Genomic DNA, 17,400 nt, shown 5'->3' with positions numbered 1-17,400 from the left:
GGTCACCAGTAACGATTATCACAACACCCAGTGACAGACTGTAAACATGTCTACTGAGTGAGTGACAATCGCTACTGAGTGACACTTTTTTATTCTATATCACATCACATCAACAGCCTATAAGTGTCCACTGCTGACCAAAGGCCTCTTCTCACACGGAGGTTTGAGCATTAATCACCACGCTTGCTCAATGCGGGTTGGCGATTTCAAACTTATAATAAGAAATTGTAAGCCCAGGTTTCCTCACGATGTTTTCCTTCACCGTTTGTCAGTGGTGTCTAAATAATCTTAGAAAGTACATGTAACTCGGAAAATGTCACATTGGTACTTGCCGTTGGTAGGTTTCGAGCCCGCACTCTCATGCATGAGAAGCGGGTGTCTTAAACCTTCGGGCCACCACGACAAGACAACAATATATTATCATTAAAACATTAAAAAAAAAATACTAAATTACATACCTTATATGTAATAATATTTTTGATATAACCAAATAAATAATCCATTTGCAAAAGCAAGTTGAAAATCGCAGTATAAAAGGTTCAGGTTTATCAGAGAGCGCTGCTGCACGGTCTCTGTCTAATGTGAAGTCCCTTACTCGATTCTTCAAATCACCAACAGCGGGAGACAGTCCACTGCTGGACTATGAGCCTCCTCTACATAAGAGTGTTTGCCATAATGTCTGCAGGCAGACGGGTTGGAGATCGCAGTGTAAAAGGTTCAGGTTTATCAGAGAGCGCTGCTGCACGGTCTCTGTCTAATGTGTAGACACTTACTCCGGTGTACGAAACCCACGTGAAGGGTAGAGTAGCTCTTTACACTGCTGTTTATTGTAAAGCAAACGTTTCGATACTGATTTGAAATTGTTATATTATTCTATTTATACTAAAATTGTTTCGTAACTTAAATAGTCATTTACAGTAATTTGTCTAATGAGTGGCCCTAATATTGTAATTATAAAAATGATAATTAAATATGTTATTTCTGCTAATCACCTATTTTTAACCGACTTCGAAAAAGGAGGGAGTTTCTATGTTTGACCTGGTGTTTTTTTATGGTATAGGTCAGTAAACGAGCAGACGCATCACTTGTAAGCAATCGCCGCCGCCCATGGACACCCCAAACAACAGAGGCGTTACAAGTGCGTTGCCGGCTTTTTGTAGGGGTAGCGGTTTGGTTAGGAATTTGAGGATTGTTGGAGATCAGGGAAGGGTATAATTGGGCCTCCAGTAACGCTTACTCACACAACGAAACACAACGCAAGCGTTGTTTCACCCGGGGCTGCGGACTACCTAGCGGGTTACCAGGGCTCCGGCTCCAAAAGTGGAGGAGAGAAAGTAGGAACGGGGTGGTGTTTAGTCAGTAAGAGTCTGACCATTGAATGATTTTCCCCCCTCAAACAAAAAAAGCGTAATTTCACATCGGTTTTCTGCTCGGCCGTGGTATCACTCCAGTCGAGCCGGCCCAGCAGTGCCGAAGCATGGCGAGCCCACACTTAATATAATATAAGAAAAGGTAAATAAAACAAAATAAATAATATTTATTTATTTGCACATGTGATATTTTACAAAAAGTAAATATTTAATTTTGATATTTCTCATTAGTTAATGACTCAAACTGCCGTACTCAGAGTCATTTAATGGTTACTTAACCCAGTCCTTAGCAATTGTTTTCGATACAAAATCGTTACTAAGGAATAGTTTAAGTAATCATTAAATGTATCTGAGTGCGGCAGTATGAGTTCAATTAGTTAATTATACAATTGGTTATTGTTCATCCCAAAAATACTTTCATTATCATAATGATATAATAGATAACGATTATAACATATATTAACAAGAAAAAAGCCACGTCTTAGATCCCCAAAAGAAATAGACCACTACCTCCCATACCGCTGCAACTCCTGTGCACCAGGATCTACAGTAGATACAACCATACAAACACCGGAACACTGAAGTCCAACGTCCGCGTCCCAGGGACATGAATGACTGTCTTGGATCCCGCAACGAAATAAATCAGAAGATATTATTAGAGGAGAAAAAAACGATAGTTTCCACTTCCCTCGGTGAATTTAATGCAGGAGACAGAATGACTTAAGCCTTAAGGCACAAAAGAGACTGCACAACTGGGAGAAGCCCAGTCGCCGAGCACCAGGGAAATTTTACTTGAAACTAAGTGGGTCCTATGTGGGTCTGATACCTGCCGCTTCTTTTCGCCATCGACCTACACGACAGCACTTCCATCCCCATCATATAGATGGTTGGCAGGCCACAACTGTGCGCTTCTCGCGAAACTTTCTGCCTCGCACAGCAAAACTGTGAAATGAGCTGTCGTCGGCGGTATTTCCGAACCGATGCGACCTTCAAACCTTCAAGAAAAGAGCGTATTCCTTTTTAAAAGACCTCTGGTGTTTCGGGTGTCCATGGGTGGTGTTGATCGTTTGTCATCTGGTGATCCGACTGCTCGTTTTGCCCCTACTCCATAAAAAGACACTACACTGGTGTTGCGGGTGTCAATGGGCGGTGGAGATTGCTTACCATCAGGTGATATGTCTGCTCGTTTACCGGCGTGTTCCATAAAAAAACAAAATGTTTTCTTACCAACCTCCAATTATTTTTCTTCCAATGCTGTATATACCTGCCCATACAATTTAGTGAAATAGCTTTATGATATATACAAAACATAACATCATAAGCTAAATCACCAAATAATATGAATAGGTAATTTTAAATAAAACTTCTCCCTGACTGACTGACTGACTGACTGAATGACTGACTGACAGAATGACTGACTGACAGTCTGTACACAAAAGTAACCAAGTGTAGGCAGCAGCGCTCTCTGATAAACCTGAACCTTTTATACTGCGATCTCCAACCCGCCTGCCTGCGGAGATTATGGTAAACCTGCTTATATAGAGGAGGCTCATAGTCCAGCAGACTGTGCGGTAAAACAGCGAATGAATGAATCAAACACAACACTACCTCCCATTGAAGCCGCGGCAGATACTTTTAGAACACCTTATATACTAATAGATACATAATATAATTTGGGATTATATATAAAGATTTCATATTAGTTATCTTGGAAGCTAATGGCTGTCTTAATATGTTATGTACAGAATGTTTGAAAATACGTTAAGTGTGGGCTCGCCATGCTTCGGCACTGCTGTGCCGGCTCGACCGGAGTGATACCACGGCCGAGCAGTACACCGACGTGAAACAACGCTTGCGTTGTGTGAGTGAGGTTCCCGATAATTTTTGAATTCCTAACCCGTAAAAGGTCGGCAACGCACTTGTAACGCCTCTGTTGTTTCGGGTGACCATAGGTAGTAGTAATTGCTATTTTACCGTCTTACATCATAAAAAGAACAGCACTGACAAATGATGAAGGAAAACATCGTGAGGAAATGTGGGCCTATAATTTCAAATCTAAGTTTGAAATCGGTAATCCGCATTGAGCAAGCGTTGTGATTAATGCTTAAACCTTCTCCGTGTGAGAAGTTCGGGGGCTGAGTTCGTAACTCCGTGTGAGAGGCCTACGGTCACTTTATGGCTGATGATGATAAATAGTTTCGAAGTCAAGGCATTTGTTTCAATTAATCCTAAATTAGACACCTTTGAAAGGTTAAATTGAATTGTCCGTCAGTCTGTCTGTAAGTAAAGCTAGGTTTATGGTGGCATTGCGCATGCTACTCATAATTATGAACCCTAGTTGGGCGGCACAGATTGCTTACCATCAGGTGATCCGTCTATTCGTTTACCCGTTTATTCCATAAAAAAACTAATAACGGTTTTAAATAATAACATACTATATTCTTGTTTCATTAAAGATACTTTATCTGTATAATAATATCGGTTTTTAATAGTTATTTAATGATATTCTAATGGCGATATTTATTTTGCGGTTCCCAATATCTATTTGTAAATAAACGAGTTTATTTTTAATCGACTTCAACTAAAAGGAAGGTTCCTTATTTTACCTGTATGTATGTATGTTTTGTTCGCGATTATCTCGAGTTTGGCTTAAGTGATTGTGATGTGGTTTTCAGAAAAGATTTTGTTATACAGTTTTTAGAAAATTGTTGTTGATACTAATATAAATTTTGGCTCCACGGTTGGTGCGATGGCTGGGTATCCGGCTGCCGCCCAACTTGTAGCGTGTTCGATTCTGATTCATAGCTGCGGACTACCTAGCGGTATTACCGGGGCTCCGGCTCGAAAAGCAGGAGTAGGAACGGGGTGGTTTTTAGTCAGTAAGAGTCTGACACTCCCTCTCGCCTCACCCTGGCGAGAGAAATCGTAGGATGATTTTCCTCCTCAAACAAATAAAATAAGGTCTCTAGACTTACCCATATGCATTTAAACACCTCGCACTGTTTTCCAAAACTGAATTTAAGTATCAATTAAAATTCACACTACTCATGCAATTTCTTCACTTAAATAAATAAAAGAATAATTATAATATTTTGTCTCCATAGAAAAAAAAAACAAAACACGATAATTTCAACTGGCAATGTCTTAAAAAGTAATCGATTTATATAAACTGTTATAAGAGTATATGTAACGTATGTTTTTATTATAATCCAAAAATGTCTTATTCAGCATATTATTGTATTATATTATAATTTTCCTTGATCTGACTCATTATTATTATAAATGCGACAATAAATTTGTATGTCTGTTTGTCACATGTTTACGCTGTATCACTAGGGATGATGACGAGATATAATTTCAAGAATAGCGTAATTTTTTTGAGGGGGATAATCATCCAATAACTTCTCCCGCCTTGGGCGAAGCGAGAGTGAGTGTCAGACTCTTACTGACTAAAAACCACCCCGTTCCTACTCCTGCTTGTCGAGCCCGGTAAATCCGCTAGGTAGACCGCAGCTCCGGATCAGGCACCAGCCCTACTGGGCCCCATCTGTGATGGTCTGATGGCTCGTTGAGGCGGCTTTTAATGTACATACTTAGATAATTTCAATAGTCTGACCCCCTATTACATGGGCCTTACAACATAAATTGTGAAATGTGGGTGTACATTGTATAGCGGCATTACGTGCCATAATGTGCACCTCTGCTTACCCCTTCGGGGGTGAAAGGTGTGACGATACATACTTAGATGAATAACGAATTTTTCTTTTTTTTATAACGTCACGCCTTTAATCCCCGAAGGGGTAGGCAGAGGTGCACATTACGGCACATAATGCCAATGCACACCCACATTTCACAATTTATGTTGTAAGTCCCATGTAATAGGTGGTGAGCCTATTGCCATATACCGGGCACATTTCTAGACTCCGTGCTACTACTGAGAAATTTTCGAAAAACCGAAAAAGGCCCAGTAATACTTTGCCCGACCCGGGAATCCAACCCGAGACCCCTTGTCCGTCAGTCGCACTTGCGACCACTCGACCAACGAGGCAGTCTTTTTTAGTTAATTTATAAATAAGTATATTTAATTATAAAAAAGCAAGCGAAACCATACTATAAGCTAAATAACTTTTGCTGACTTAGCAAGGTCACTCACAAACAATTATTATGTTACTGTGTATAAAACTGCTTACAATGCGGACATGTTCTAATTTATATTATGTTTCCTTACCTCGGTACATTATGTTTATGTTGTACAAACACGTGCGATCGTTTGTTTGTGCTATTGTCACGCCTGTTAAATGAAAGGGGTAGGTAGGATAGTCAATGTTTTTGACTAAATTTCCTACTTTTTATTTAGGTACATTAGAGTTTTTGCAGAAAAATTCTGCAATACATTTTTAATAATATTTTTTTTTGGGAGGATAAATATCATCCAATTACTTCTCCCGCCTTGGGCGAGGCGAGAGTGAGTGTCGTACTCCTACTGACTAAAAACCACCCCGTTACTACTCCTGCTTCAAGCCGAAGCCTCAGTGACCAAATAAACTGTTCAGCTTTATATTTGTGTAAATGTAGATAAACGGTATGGGACTCATAACTTAACTTAAATATTATGTGCGTGATATTACTCTATGCGAAAAATTCATTGGATGATTTTCCCCCCTTAAAAAAAAAAAGCTAACGACCGTTATTTTTTATGGAAGACGCCGTAAACGAGCAGGCGTATCACCTGATGGTAAGCAATTGCTAACGCTCATGGACACCTGCAACACCAGAGGCGTTACAAGTGCGCTGTCGGCCTTTTGGGGATTAGGACATTAGGGATTGTTGGGGAATCGGGGTTGGGAAGATTGGGAAGGGAGTAATTGGACCTCCGGTCTACTCGGCCGTGGTATCACTCCAGTCGACCCTGCAGCCAGAAACATTATGCGAACTACAGCGTGTTTGACAATTTATAAATATTCAAAAACCACTTCATAATTCCAGGTCGGCTTCAAAGGCTACGGTCTGTCACCAGCGAACCTCTCAGCGTCAGGCAGCTTCAGCTACAGCGATGGCAAGACGTACACCATCACCCACGGGTCCGTCATCATAGCTGCCATCACTTCCTGCACCAATACTTCCAACCCCAGTGTTATGTTGGGCGCTGGTGAGTAAATTGTTAAATATCTAATTTATTATAACCACTATCACAACGGTTATATTATAACTTCCGTGAGACAAACAAAAATAATTATTATGCTATTCGCTTACTCACGTAACTGGTGACTGTTGCGCTGCTACATCATACTATATAGCAGCGCGACAGTCGCCGCGTCGTGTGTCGCGGAATGCTGCTCATGAATATGAGCCTCTAGCATGGCTTGGAACTAGTCGAGTTCCTCGTCAAACAGTTACGTGAGTAAGCCGATAACATAATAATTAACTATCACACTAATTATCACCACTATCGCCGGTATTATCTTCACTATAACCACCATTATTTTGACTATCACAACCATTACCGAAACTATCATCGTCATTCTCGTAATGCCCTGTACCAATACTTCCAATCCTAGATGTTGGGCGCTCCGGAGCTGCGAACTACCTAGCGGGTTTATCGGGGTTCCGGTTAATAGGGGGAAATCACACAGTGTCTTCTTTCGCCTTGGGTGCGGTGGGAGGGAGTCAGGCTCTAACTGACTAAAACCCACCCCGTTCCCACACCTGCTTTGAGTCGGAGCCCCGTTAAACCCGCTAGGTAGTCCGCAGCTCCGGATCAGGCATTAGTGATACTAGGCCTCATCTGTGGTGGTCTGAGGGCTCTTTGAAGCGCGCGCGCTGGTCGGGCGACGAACTACTCTAGCTCGCCGTCCGCAGGCCCGCACTTACGGTGGCTAGAGATCGTCGCGCGGTTCCTGACGCCCGGAGTGTCTCTCGACGGCTGGGGCGTGAGGAGGTTTGTTCCCTCACGCACCCCGCCTCCTCCTTAGCTAGCATGACTGCTTCGCAGAAGGAGGGACGGCATCCCAATCCCCCTCGCTCCGCACCATGGCTGGCAGACAACATCTGCGTTAACAGTTACTTAATGAAAGAAAGAAAGAAAAACAGTTTATTTGCACCATTTAAAAAAAAACAATAAACATAAAAAATTATATTATAAAAAAAAACATAAAAGTCATGGTGCAAAAAGGCCAGTACTCAGCTTAAATACCGCGACCCGATTTTCCGGCGCTGATTTTCAGCACTGGCCCGACGTTATAAAATAAAATGAATAAATAAATACTAATAAACAATAATCACCTCATGTTCATCGATAATCCCCAACTTCCCCAAAATCAAATAGAAAAATACTATATTATAACATAGACTAGGGATTGTCGATGCCACGCTGCGACCACCGACAAAAACAGAGTTTGACATAATATTCCTTTTATTTTCAGGTCTCCTAGCCAAGAAGGCAGTGGAGAATGGCCTGAGCGTGCTGCCTTACATCAAGACTTCTCTGTCACCGGGATCTGGAGTGGTCACCTATTACCTCAGGGTAAGTATATACAATTTGGGTTCTGGATCGATACCAAACCCAAATGTGATTATATTTTTTTTGTCTGTCTGTCTGTCTGTATGTTCAGGCATCACGTGAAAACTAACGGTTCGATTTCGATGAAACTTGGTATAATTATACCTTATTATCCTGGGCAAAAAATAGGATACTTTTTATCCTGGAAAAATACGTGAAAAATTATTTTTTCAGTTTTATACTACAGAACGCGAGCTCAACAGCAGAAGCTCAATAGAGCAATCTTCTTCATTAGTATGGGCTTAGCCGTATTTAGGTCCAATAGATATTTATAAGATGCCATTGTCAGAGTTACTCAAAATGGAGAAATAAAACTTTCACGCGAAGATCGACATCCGCGCGGACGGAGTCGCGGGCGGAAGCTATTAAATAAATAAATGTTAGAGGGACTCCCTGTTACGACATCTCATAATATATTGTTCACAATTATTTGTTGCAGGAATCCGGCGTAGTCCCTTACCTAGAGAAGCTAGGTTTCAACATCGTCGGCTACGGATGCATGACGTGCATCGGCAACTCCGGACCCATTGATGATAACATTGCTAATACTATTGAGAAGGTAAGTTCTTTTTATAAACGAGCAGACGTATCACCTGATGGTAAACAATCGCCGCCGCCCATGGACACTTGAAACACCAGAGGCGTTACAAGTGCGTTGGCTTTTTGGGGGTTAGGAATTTAAGGGTTGTTGTTCGGAAATCGGGGATTGGGAAGATTGGGAAGGGGGGAATTGGGCCTCCGGTAACCTCACTCACACAACGAAACACAACGCAAGCGTTGTTTCACGTCGGTTTTCTGTAATATTTTATATATGATACGTAAGTTATTACATTAAGTAGATATTCAAATGGGAGTTTTTTTCAGAAGATAGATTTTTAAAAATACTTTTCAATTATCTGCGAAACTAATTTTCAACCTAAATGACACATAATTAAGATGTTTTAAATTTGCAACGACGATTTAATGGGTCGACGTTTGTCCGCTATCTCGCCTGATGGTAAGTGATGATGCGGTTTACGATGGAGCACGTCTGCCCATAAGCCACCTATTCACTCGGGTCTTGAAGACACCTAGGTTATCAGGGAACACAGATTTCGGGGTTCGATTCCCGCACGGAGTAACTCTTTGTGTGATCCACAAATTGTTGTTTCTCGTCTGCCTGTCATGTGTATGTGAAATTGTATGTTTGTTAACGATTTTAAATAAAAAAAATCATAATTTTCTTGAATTGGAACTTGACACGGGATATTTACCATGTTTTAAAATTTTTATTAGTTTTTGATATTTCGGCACTGTTGCAAGCGCCATGATCACGGATAAACTGAAAAACATGGTAAATATCCCGTATCAAGTTCCAATTCTAGTGTTAGTGACCATGTCAGTTTAAAAACTTATAATTTCCTCGTCTCCAGAACGAGCTGGTATGCTGCGGTGTCCTCTCAGGAAACCGTAACTTCGAGGGCCGCATCCACCCCAACACGCGAGCTAACTACCTCGCCTCGCCGCTGCTCGTCATCGCGTACGCTCTCGCCGGCACTGTGGACATCGACTTCGAAACACAACCTTTGGGTAAGATTGTTGTTTAGCTCGCCGATACTGTCCCGTGTTCTATAAGTTGCTCGCCAATACTGTCCCAGTTGTTAAGTGGATAGATAAAGGTCCCAGTATTTAGCTCGCCGATACTGTCCCGTGTTCTATGTAATGATTTAGCTCATCAATACTTTCCCAGTTGTTAAGCTGGCCGATAATGGTCCCAAGATTTAGCTCGCCGATATTGTCCCGTGTTCTATGTAATGATTTAGCTCGCCAATACTGTCCCAGTTGTTAAGCTGACCGATACTGTCCCAAAACTTCAGCTCGCCGTTATTGTGCCAAGTGCTTAGCAAGCCCATAATGTCCCGTGTACTATGTACCACTTTCACATTATCCTACAACCACCCCAACACGCGAGCTAACTACCTTGCGTAGCTACTCCTCGTCATCGCGTACGCTCTCGCCGGCACTGTGGACATCGACTTCGAAACACAACCTTTGGGTAAGATTGTTGTTTAGCTCGCCGATACAGTTTTTGCTGCTTTCGCATCTACATCGCTCACGCAGGACGCAGCGTTACTCTTACTTAGTTTACGGCATTATAAAGGATACAGCAACATAGGCGTAGCCAGGGGGGGGGGTTTGGTGGGTTCAACCCCCCCCCCGAAAAATGCGTACCTAGACATTACAGAGCGTTATTTTTCTAGTTAGCATAGTACATCCCCTGTTTGGCAAAGGTCTCTATGACTACCTATGAATCCCTATACATAATGGAAATCTGTAAATTTGCACACATACACAAAGAATTCTACACCACACGTGAAGACATACAGACAAGATGCACACTTCGACACAAAACACGTTTAAACCTACCGTCATCCCGATTACAAATACACTCATCAAGCCCATTAGTGATGTCTATAAAAATCTACAATAAATTACCTGAAACGCTGAGAAATGAAAAAAAGATACATGTATTTACAAACAAATTAAAAAAAATCCTTATAAGCAAATGTTATTATAACGTCAAAGAATACCTGGATGATAAAAATATAATTTAATCTCATATTTTAATGCCTAATATAATAATTAAATTGATAAATAATGTTCTCCGAATATATATATATATTAATTATGTAACATAAACCTAATAATGTAATGCCTTCTTTTGCTGTGCCCTAACAGGGTCCATGATCTGTACTTAGCTCTAAGCCTCTTTAAACATCTTTGTTAACATTATGGAATGCAAATAAATATATGAATATGAATATGAATATGAATCTGATGATTTATTTTTTCGGTCACACATTTCATGGGTCGACTTTCTTGAACCCCTCCCGAAACTAAAACCTGGCTACGCCTATGTACAGCAATTAAATAATTTTAACGTACTATTTCCACACAGGCACCCGTGCAGACGGCAGCCCGGTGTACCTGCGCGAGATCTGGCCGACGCGCGCCGAGATACAGGAGGTCGAGAACAGGCACGTTATTCCTGGGATGTTCAAGGAGGTAAGAGCAACTCATCAGGTTCTTCTCTGTCCTTTCTCTTGGCTGAGCGGTCGTGGACACGTTGAGGAAGTGGACACATGTCTGTAGTGCGGGCGCCTTGTGTCATGTAACGCAGACACAAGAAGTAAGGGGCCATCCATAAATAACGTCACAAGAATTTCATGATTTTTTAAATCCCCCGTCCTTGTCATAATTGGTCACATTTGTGAAACCACCCCCTCCCTAGTGTGACGTCACATTTTATAATTTTACCTACATCTAGGTTTTAATTAAAACAGCTTTCCCGAAATTTGTTTTATTTAATTTTTTTTTTAATAAAATTAATAGGTATATAACATGACATGAGTTTTTCGATAATAGTTTCAAGTTCGTGTTTTAAGAGTTAGATTATAATAATTGAAATGTGACGTCACAAAATTTAGGACTCACCCCCTTGTCACACTATGTCACACTTCATCGACCCCTCCCTTTTGATAAACAAACAAGTTTGCCCGCGTTGCACCGCACGCCGCCTCCCCGTAGCGGCATTTCATTCGTTCATTTTTGTTCACAAAAGTTCGCAATAAATGGAATTGTAGTACGAAATCTGCGAAGTTTTGGATGAAACTTCGTTTTTCGTTGACAATCTAATATAAACAAAAAAAAAGTTTAATTCGTAGTAAATGCGTTACTCAAATAGGTTCAGTAGAGTAAAACCCGGTCGGCGACGGCAACCTCTCCCGTTCGGTACTGGTTCAGGTCATAGTGCGGAGTGAGGGGGATTGGGACGCCGTCTCCTCATGTGAAGCAGTCATGCTAGCTAACTAAGGGGCGGGGCGCGTGACGGAACGAACAACCTCCTCACGCCTCAGCCCCTTTAAAAAGAGTACCGTTTTCCCCTTAAAAAAAAAGATCCACGAGAGAGATACATTGTTTCGTTCGTTGTATCCAATCTTTAACACTAACTATCTTTATATCTCCAGGTATACGCCAAGATCGAGTTGGGCTCGCCGTCCTGGCAGGCGCTGGACGTGCCCCAAGGCAAGCTGTACGGCTGGGACCCCAACTCCACCTATATCAAGAGACCGCCGTTCTTCGATGGCATGACCAGGGTAAGTTAAGCAGTTCAACGTATTTAATATTATCTACTACTTTTGCCATACCTATTATTGGAAGCAAGTATAACAGCTCGAGCATAGGACCCATTTAGTATTTTAGTTTAAGTAAAATTTCCGTGGTGCTTGGCGACTGGACTTCCACCCAGTTGTGCAGTCTCTTTGTGCCTTAAGGCTTAAGTCATCCTGTCTCCTGCATTAAATTCACCGAGGGAAGTGGAAACTATCGTTTTCCTTCTCCCTCTAATAATATCTCCTGATTTATTTCGTTGCGGGATCCAAGACTGTCATTCATGTCCCTGGGACGTTGGACTTCAGTGTTCCGGTGTTTGCATGGTTGTATCTACTGTAGATCCTGGTGCACAGGAGTTGCAGCGGTATGGGAGGTTGTGGCGGGTTTGGCCTTGTCCCATTAAAGAAAAAAACACTTTACTAATAAAAATGTATTTGTTTTCATAAGAAAATAAAAACAAAACCTGTAAATAAAAAAAGGTAATTTAAAAAACTAAAAAAACCCGACTGCATAGTCAAAGACAAAATTATTTATTTCAAATAGACCAGGAAGGCACTTTTGAACGTTAAAGCGTTTCTTTGTTTGTTCCTTCTGCGTTTATTATATGAAAATGAAAAACCCTAAAACAAGTAAGTCATCGTAAAATTGAAGCAGTCGGGACCCATTCTAAATATGAATTAGTGAGGGCACATGCGGCTTTCTAGAATATTATTTAGTTTTATTATTATTTTTATATTTGATATAATTATCTAGTCAGTCTCACAGTAAATACGAATCCATCAAGCCGTTTAGGCTGCAGAGCGTGCCAAACAATTATACATACATACATACTGTCCAAAAACATAACTCTCCTTCTGGCGCAGTCGGGTAAAAACTAATGTTACAAGACAGACATTAAAATAAAAAAATCTCATCTATTCAATTTCAAAGAAAATGAATGAATTACATAATAAAATAAACTCTATAATGAATTTCTGCCTCGTTGGTCGAGTGGTCGCAAGTGCGATTGCCGGACAAGGGGTCTCGGGTTCGATTCCCGGGCAAAGTATCACTGGGATTTTTCCTGGAAAATTTCACAAATGGTGAAAAGTGTGTGTACATTGTATTACGTGCCTTAATGAGCACCTCTGCCTAGCCCTTCGGGGATAAAGAAACGTGACGTTGTGTGTGTGTTTGTTAAACTACGGTATTATGTTATAATTTACCTTCTAAAAATTGTCTTACGCTATAATACGCCTTTGACAATAACAATGTTTTAACTTTCCTCTTAAACATATTGATTTGTGAGGTTTCGAGAACTGATCTTGGCAGATGGTTATAGATGATTATAGATAACTGAATTACATAATAAAATAAACCCTATAACTTATATCCCCCCTCCCCCCAGGCCCTGAACCCCCGTCAAGGCGTGCAGAACGCGCGCTGCCTGCTCCTGCTGGGCGACTCGGTGACCACGGACCACATCTCCCCCGCCGGCTCCATCGCCAGGAACTCGCCCGCCGCACGCTTCCTCGCCGACCGAGGGTGAGTCAATGATCTAATTATTTCTTTTTATATTACTAGCTGACCCGGCAAACTTCATACCACATCAAACATTTTGTTCCAACCTTTTAAAACCTTCCCTGGAATTTTACAACTAATTCAAGACCAAAATTAGCCAAATCGGTTCAGCCGATCTCGAGTTTTAGCGAGACTAACGAACAGCAATTGATTTTTATATATAGAGACTAGCTGCTTCCGCGCGGTTTCACCCGCCCTGCTTGGCTCCTATTGGTCATAGCGTGATGTTTTATAGCCTATAGTCTTCCTCGATAAATGGACTATCCAACACAAAAAGAATTATTGAAATCGGACCAGTAGTTTCGGAGATTAGCGCGTTCAAACAAACAAACTCTTCAGCTTTATAATATTAGTATAGATTATGCTATCGGCTTACTCACGTAACTGTTTGACGAGGAACTCGACTAGTTTAGAGTAGCAGCTTGACAGTCGCCGCGTCGTGTGTCGCGGAATGCTGCTCATGAATATGAGCCTCTAGCATGGCTTGAAACTAGTCGAGTTTCTCGTCAAACAGTTACGTGAGTAACGGCGCATTCCAATAACCTACCGATCGGTAGATTTGCCTACCAGCGGTAGAATTTTGACACATTTTGTATGAAGCTTATGTCAAAATACTATCTCTCTCTCTCTCTTTTTATTGTCCTCTAGGTTATTTTCTTTTTCTATCGCTTTGACTGTATATTAGTTTTACATTGTTCTCACATAGTTGAAGTAATCGAAACAATGTAACCAAGTATTGTATTGTAAATCTGATTGAAAAAGAGTAACCTATGGAGTTTCTTGCTCGTTCTTCTCCATAGGAATCTACACTTTGGAACGAGCAAATAGAGCAACTAGAGGACTGACCGACAGACAGACGTTATTAATATTATTATATTTGCTTTGACGTTCAAAAGTGCCTTCCTGGTCTATTTGAAATAAATGATTTTGACTTTGACTTTGAAAATATTTTTTTTATATCACCTGATGGTAAGCAATCGCCGCCGCCCATGGACACTTGAAACACCAGAGGTGTTACAAGTGCGTTTAGGAATTTAAGGGTTGTTGGGGAATCGGGGATTGGGAAGGTAATTGTGCCAAAAAGTGGGTAAAAAGTAAAGTAAAAGTGGGTGTAAATACATACATACATATCGTCACGCCTTTAATCCCCGAAAGGGTAGGCAGAGGTGTACATTACGGCACGTAATGCCGCTATACAATGAACAACCACTTTTCACCATTTATGTTATAAGTCCCATGTAATAGGGGGTGAGTCTATTGCCATGTACTGGGCACAATTCTAGACTACGTGCTACTACTGAGAAATTTTGAATAACATTCGACTTCGAATAACCGAAAAATGCCCGGCAATACTTTGCCCGACCCGGGAATCGAACCGCCTTCGAAGCTCCAAGCAGAACCACCCCCTTCTTCGGCAGTCGCACTTGCAATCACTGGACAAACGAGGCAGTTAATTTGTTATATATGGAACCAAATACTGCTAAATACTCACTGTACACAATACTAAAAACTAAATAACCATATATATATTTTATCTTTAACTGTATAATGTACCCACAAAAACATTTCATGTTAAATGTTGCCAAGACGAGACCATATAGCTCGCACTGTCAAAAAGTAATCAGATCCCGTGTAGAGCCAAGTTTCTAACCCTACATGCCCAGACCTAAATCGATAAGCCCTAATTTCACACTCAAGTTACGGGGAAATTCTAACTGGCGAGTCGGCCGCACGGAAAGAGTTTAGAAGATTGAATAGATTTTTAAGCTCAAGCCCATATGACGAATAGCAAAAAGTCCGTGGGATTTGATTTCTTTTTGTAGGTATTCTTAATTAAATTTGTGAGAAAATTGCAAACGTAATGCTAATACTTTTTATCAATGAAAATTAAAACACTAGTACCTAACTAAACCTTCATCTACTAAACTACTAAATTTATAAGAAAATTGCAAACGTAATCCTAATACTTTTTATCAATGAAAATTAAAACACTAGTATCTAAACCTTTACCTACTAAACTACTAACAATTAAATATTAGGCAAATGGTTTTTTTCTCCGCGATAGCAAACTTTTAAATCACCGAAATATTCCGAAAATTTTTCATTCAACGAGACAACCGTCAACGACGTCTGCCCTCGCGCGTCTGCCCGCGTTCGGGTGCCGCGCTCGCTGACGGGCCGATTATTTTTAGCTACTGCGCGGGGACGAGGGGGCAGGCGGCGGGCGTTGGCGCATACTATACTTACGATGCTTATGTTCAAAAGTATAGGTTGATTAATAAACACTTACCGAAGTGAAGTGTAGTAATATTATTCATATCTAAGTACTTATGGGTAGGATAATGTTTTGATTTGATGAAAAGTTTGTGTTCTATGTACTTGTGTATAATTTTCAGATCTCAAGCAGGAAATAGGGAATTAAGTTTCCCTATTTCAGATTTTTACCCCTCCGCGGCCGCATTCAGACCTCTAGCGTCAAAAGTTGCGGAAGTCTCGAACAAACTTTCACCCCCTAGTTTAAGGGGTTGGGGGGTAAAAGTTCCAAGTTTTAGGATTTTTTTGTTGTTTGGGTACTAATACTAGCTTACATACCAAATTTCAGTTTTCTAGGACTTCAGGAAGTACCTTAAGAATTTTGTTGATCATCAGTGAGTGAGTGAGTGAGTGACGAAATTGGGGTATTTTAGATATCAATTAAATCTAAAGTATAAGAGCTATGCAATTGAAACTTTAGAGGTTTATTAAGTCTACCACTGACATTATATCCTGAAAATTTTGTTTATCTGGTATAACCCAAACTCAAGTTATGAAGGTTCAAAAATACGACGAAGCGCTTCGAGAAAAGGTAGGTAGTGCCCTTGCGCTTGCGCTTCGCTTGGCTCGTCTTGGCGGGGCACTACCGTGCCCCCAGATTGGCTTACGGCGCATTCCAATAACCTACCTATCGGTAGATTTGCCTACCAGAGGTAGAATTTTGACACATTTTGTATGGAGCTTATGTCAAAATTCTACCGCTGGTAGGCAAATCTACCGATAGGTAGGTTATTGGAATGCGCCGTTAAGCTGTAAAATCATGCATGTTTTTCTAAATGAATAAATAAATAAATATATTTCTTCCTTCCAGTCTAACCCCCCGCGAGTTCAACTCGTACGGGTCGCGGCGCGGCAACGACGCTATAATGTCGCGCGGCACGTTCGCCAACATTCGGCTCGTCAACAAGATGGCGCCCACTCCCGGGCCCAAGACCACGCACCATCCCAGCGGGGATGTCATGGATATATTTGATGCTGCTGACAGGTAAGGGGTGACATTTAATAATTATTAACATTAGAACTTGAGACGGGATATTTACCATGTAAGGTAAGGTCACCAAATCCGGAGCTGCGGACTACATAGCGGGTTTACCGGGGCTCTGGTTCGACAAGCAGGAGTAGGAACGGAGTGGTTTTTAGTCAGTAAGAGTCTGACACTCCCTCTCGCCTCGCCCAAGGCGGGAGAAGTCATTGGATGACACCGACAGGTAAGGGGGACATAAGATACATTTAATAATTATTTAAACTATTCCTTGGCCCCGGACCACGCACCACCCCAGCGGGGACGTCATGGATATATTCGATGCGGCTGACAGGTAAGGGGTAACATTTAATAATTACTAGCTACTTTTGTACGGTTTCACCCGCACTGCTCGGCTCCTATTGGTCATAGCGTGATGTTTTATAGCCTATAACCTTCCTCGATAAATGCGCTATCCAACACAA

General features: G+C 41.2%; 1 protein-coding gene across 1 annotated transcript in view; it reads left to right on the top strand.

Moving 5' to 3' along the window:
* LOC126911804 (cytoplasmic aconitate hydratase-like) overlaps window positions 1–17,400 on the top strand; it is a 42,622-nt gene that overhangs the window by 20,154 nt on the left and 5,068 nt on the right. The window contains 8 exon segments of the mRNA XM_050700676.1: window positions 6,357–6,519; window positions 7,793–7,893; window positions 8,369–8,488; window positions 9,342–9,498; window positions 10,868–10,974; window positions 11,937–12,065; window positions 13,469–13,605; window positions 16,766–16,939. Of these exon segments, the coding sequence (XP_050556633.1) occupies window positions 6,357–6,519; window positions 7,793–7,893; window positions 8,369–8,488; window positions 9,342–9,498; window positions 10,868–10,974; window positions 11,937–12,065; window positions 13,469–13,605; window positions 16,766–16,939 (1,088 nt within the window).

This window comes from Spodoptera frugiperda, chromosome 19 (genome assembly GCF_023101765.2).
Source record: "Spodoptera frugiperda isolate SF20-4 chromosome 19, AGI-APGP_CSIRO_Sfru_2.0, whole genome shotgun sequence".
In the NCBI taxonomy this organism is placed as follows: Eukaryota; Metazoa; Arthropoda; class Insecta; order Lepidoptera; family Noctuidae; genus Spodoptera; species Spodoptera frugiperda.
This window is presented reverse-complemented; position numbering and strand designations above follow the sequence as displayed.